The following is a 3,774-nucleotide window of genomic DNA, read 5'->3' as shown; positions in this document are numbered from 1 at the left end:
GCAGTCCGCAGGGACCCAGGAACTCCATGTTGAAGTCCTCATAGCTCTTGTAGGGCGAGTTGTCATAGCAGAAGTACACTTGGCCGCCCATGAGGGCAGCTCGGTGTTCAAGCTCCCGGGCCACCAGCACGTGCATCCAGGCCACGTTACCTGTGGCGGTGGGGGTGCCGAGGAGAGAATGGGGGGGAATATGTCCTTGAGTGCCCTGGTAACCACACAGATGCTGCTGTCTCCTGGGCCAGCGCATGAGCAAGCCACCCTCTCGGGTCCGCATAGATACCACCCACGTCACTACAGCCCTACTGAAGGCTGCCTAGCCAGGTGCTCCCCTAGGCCAGCCTGTATGGATACAGTTCCTTCTTCTCTTGGTCCTAGGGAGATGCTCCCCCTTCTTCTCTCCTGAGGAGATGCTACCCCCAAAACTGCAACACTTTCAGCCTATGACTTGGTATTTATGTCAGCCTTCCCCACTCACAAGGATGCTGTTTCCTCTATGGCCTGTGAAGACGATGCCCACATATCAGAGTCTGCTCTGGCCCATGTATAAACTGTCCTTTTTTAGCTAGAGTATATAACACCCCCCACTCCTGAGAACCACACGAGTCCTGCCCCTGTTTTTTTTTAGCCTCCCCCACCACCCAGCCCGGGCCTCACCCACGTAGACTCGGCCATGCTCCACAGAGGCTGGAATGGCCCGGAAGAGCCGGCCCCCCAGGCGCAGGCCCTGGTGGTAGAAGTCCCTCATGATCTGGTGGCCTTCGCCGTAGATGCCGGTGGGACGCAGGGCACATGTCACTAGGGGCAACCCCCCCAGGACCTGGGAGCAAAAAAGGCACGCCCTGCTCAGACCAAGGATCTTGTGCTTTGTTTTCCGCCCTGGTCCCTTCGGGTTGGAGAGGGAAGGAAACCAAGGCAGGATGCAAAGGAGCCCATGCTGAGAAAAACAAAAACAAAAACAAAAACCAAACCAAACAAAAAAAACCCAGGGGTTTCCCTGGAGGTCTAGTGGTTAAGACTCCACCCTTCCACAGCAGGGGGTGAGGGTTCAATTCCCTGGTTGGGGAAATAAGATCCCACATGCCATGCAGTGTGGCCAGAAGGAAAAAAAAAAAGCCCACAGGCTCAGGTTCTGCCTCTGCCAGGCAGCCCCATCTCCCACATCTCATCTTTTCAAGTCTCACCTCCCTTCCATTGGCTTCCAGGACGAGCTGCTCAGCTAGGGCCTTGCTGCAAGGATAGGGATGTCGGTGTACGGCTTCATAGGGGGTGTTCTCATTGCCCCTAGTAGGGGGAGAGGGAACGTTCTTAGTGCTGAGGGGAGGTGGGCCCTGGAAGGACGGGGGGACCTCAGCTCACCTGTAGAAGGGCTGGCCTTTGGTGTTGGGCCCCACAACTTCCATGCTGCTTGTGTAGATCAGGAAGCGTGTTCCAGTCTGCACGCAAGCCTCGATCACATTCTGTGTGCCTGAGGGAGGTAGGGGGCTGTGTGTCCAAACTGAAGCTTCCTCCCCACCTGCCTCTACCCCTCCCCATCCCAACACTGGACGAGGATACATGCCCGCCTTCCCCAGGCCTGGGGAGAACCACAGAGTTCAGTGAGGACCGGCCTGCCACCACAGGGGCAGAAGGGACAGATTGTCACAGGGTGATCAGAGGTCAGGGTCAAAAAGGGAGCAGGGAACAAACAGCCAAGATCAGGCCACGGGCCAGGGAGTACTAAGGACACGGTCAGAACAGGTAGGGAGCGGCTTACCCTGGACGTTGACCTCGTGGATGGTCTCAGGACTGGTTTTCCCAAACACGTCCACCAGCCCAGCTGTGTGGATGACCACGTGGGCTCCGGCCACGGCCGCTGCCACCTCGTGGGCCTGGGTCACATCCCCCTGGATGGCCGTCACCTGCACGGGCCCTGGGAGCGGGTAGGGGCGGGCGGAGGCAATGTCAGAGCTGAGACCATCAGCCAGCTGCTGGGCTTGGCCCACACCCTCAGGAGCCACATTTTCCTAATGACTCATTCATCCTATCTGCTTCCCCCGGAGAGACATAACAGGCATCATCTTTTCCGCCACTCGGAAAGGAGTCCACACCCTCCCCACCCTCTGCTGTCCCTCCCCCATCTCTCCCCCCAGTCACCTGTCTTCAGCTCCTCCAGCCAAGGACCCAGGTGTAGGTCAAAGATGCGCAGCTCACGGAGCCGGGGTTCCCGCTGCAGCAGCATTCGGACTACATGTTCCCCCAGGAAGCCACAGCCACCTGTGACCAGGTATACCAGTTCCTGGGTTTCGGCAGAGTCGGCCATACCTGGCTGGGGAAAGACACCCTGCCTCACCTGGGTGGCCTGCCGCCGACTGCCCCAGCACGGGCTGCCCCTTTCCTCCTAGAAGGGGCCTCTGACTCAGTCAACCGGAGCAATGATCCAGGGGCCGGAGCGTTTTCTGGAGGCTGTGGCTGTGAGTGCAAGTGGCCAGGCTACCTGCCCTCTGACCCTACCAGCTGCAGTTCCCGAGATAAGGGGGCAGGCTTGGCATGGAGGAAGGGGTCAGGGTTTGAGGGAGAGGGAGAAGTTCAGGGGCCAAAAATGAAGGGTGGTTGGCAGGGAGCTGGGGCAGCGGGTAGAGGAAGGCGGGAAGGGCGGAGCTGGGGGAAGGGACCTACCTGCAGCCAGAGTCCTAGGGCGCCCAACTAGGCACCGAGGCGGTCTTCTGTGTCTCCTGGGCCAGCGCCACACGGTCCCCTTCCGCTTGCTCCTCCTCCCTCCTGGCCCATTCCAGGAACAGAGACCAGCCCAGCCTCCACCTCTCCGCCCTCCAGCCTTGCCACAGGGCACCCTCTGGTGGCCACTCTGTGCTGCATGGGCTTCTGGTTCCAGCAGAGAGCTTGTGGAATGGGGATGGGGAAACAGAACCTGCTGGGTGGGTGCTGAGTAGGGGTTTTGGCCGCTGCAGAACAGGGCAGGCAGGGTGACCTCACTCCAGTGCATGACATCAGTGTTTCCCTCTTGGTGGACCTCCCAGGAGACCCGGAGCCCAGCAGCAGCTGTGGTTCTGGGAAGGGAAGGGAGGCCTGACCTTGGCCTGGCTCTGGCTGGCCTTGGCGGGGATTTCTGGATGGTTGGTCCAGCCTATCAGGTGGCCCAAAGTGATGGGGGCTGAGTCTGCAGGTCTAGGCTCTGGCCCCAAAGCCCCTCTACCCACGTCAAACTGCAGGCCACCTGTTCCCCCACCATCTTCGTTTGTCCCACCCTCTGTCCTCAATCCCCATCCCACCCTACTCCTTCCCAAAGATACTGACCAAGCACTTTTGTACAATAAAGTTTAATCACAATTATAAAAATGTGGCGTCAGGTTTGCACTATTAACATATGTACAGTCCAGCCCAACAGGAAGGGCCTGCCCCCCACCATCCTGGCCTGGCAAAGCCAGAGCTTCCAGACAGCAGGTGGGAGGGTGACCCACGGGTCTGGCAGGAACAGATGAGGCAGGGTTCCAGGCACGGAGTCCCCAGGACTGGGGGCGCAGGGCCCCCTCCAGGGGGAGAACATGGCCACTGCCCCCAGAGACCCCTAAACTGGGGAGGGGTGCACGCAGGGCACACAGGGGGAGTCCCCATTAACACAAAGCATGGGGGCTGGGAGGCCCCCCAAGAACAGGATCTGTACAGGCCGGCACCCCAGGTTTCCACAGGAAACAGCTGCTGGCAGCTACAAAACATTTACAGCTTCTTCTCCGCAAAGAAAAAAAAATTGGGGGGGATGGGAGGGAGGGCAGGGGCAAG

The 3,774-nt window shown here is 59.4% G+C and overlaps 1 protein-coding gene across 1 annotated transcript in view; it reads right to left on the bottom strand.

Annotated features, from left to right (window-relative positions):
* Positions 1-2,822, bottom strand: part of HSD3B7 (hydroxy-delta-5-steroid dehydrogenase, 3 beta- and steroid delta-isomerase 7) — a 3,638-nt gene extending 816 nt beyond the window's left edge. Inside the window, exons 1-7 of the mRNA XM_010837447.1 lie at positions 2,656-2,822; positions 2,134-2,305; positions 1,754-1,909; positions 1,357-1,465; positions 1,182-1,281; positions 655-817; positions 2-150 (exon numbers count right to left, since the gene is read on the bottom strand). Coding sequence (XP_010835749.1) covers positions 2-150; positions 655-817; positions 1,182-1,281; positions 1,357-1,465; positions 1,754-1,909; positions 2,134-2,299 — 843 coding nt within the window. The 5' untranslated portion in view covers positions 2,300-2,305; positions 2,656-2,822. The remainder of the gene's footprint in view (position 1; positions 151-654; positions 818-1,181; positions 1,282-1,356; positions 1,466-1,753; positions 1,910-2,133; positions 2,306-2,655) is intronic.
* Positions 2,823-3,774: the final 952 nt, after the last annotated feature.

The sequence above is a fragment of the Bison bison genome, unplaced genomic scaffold, assembly GCF_000754665.1.
Source record: "Bison bison bison isolate TAMUID 2011002044 unplaced genomic scaffold, Bison_UMD1.0 scf7180017864072, whole genome shotgun sequence".
NCBI classification, from domain to species: Eukaryota; Metazoa; Chordata; class Mammalia; order Artiodactyla; family Bovidae; genus Bison; species Bison bison.
The sequence above is the reverse complement of the archived record's forward strand: the minus strand, read 5'-3'. Positions and strand labels throughout refer to the sequence as shown.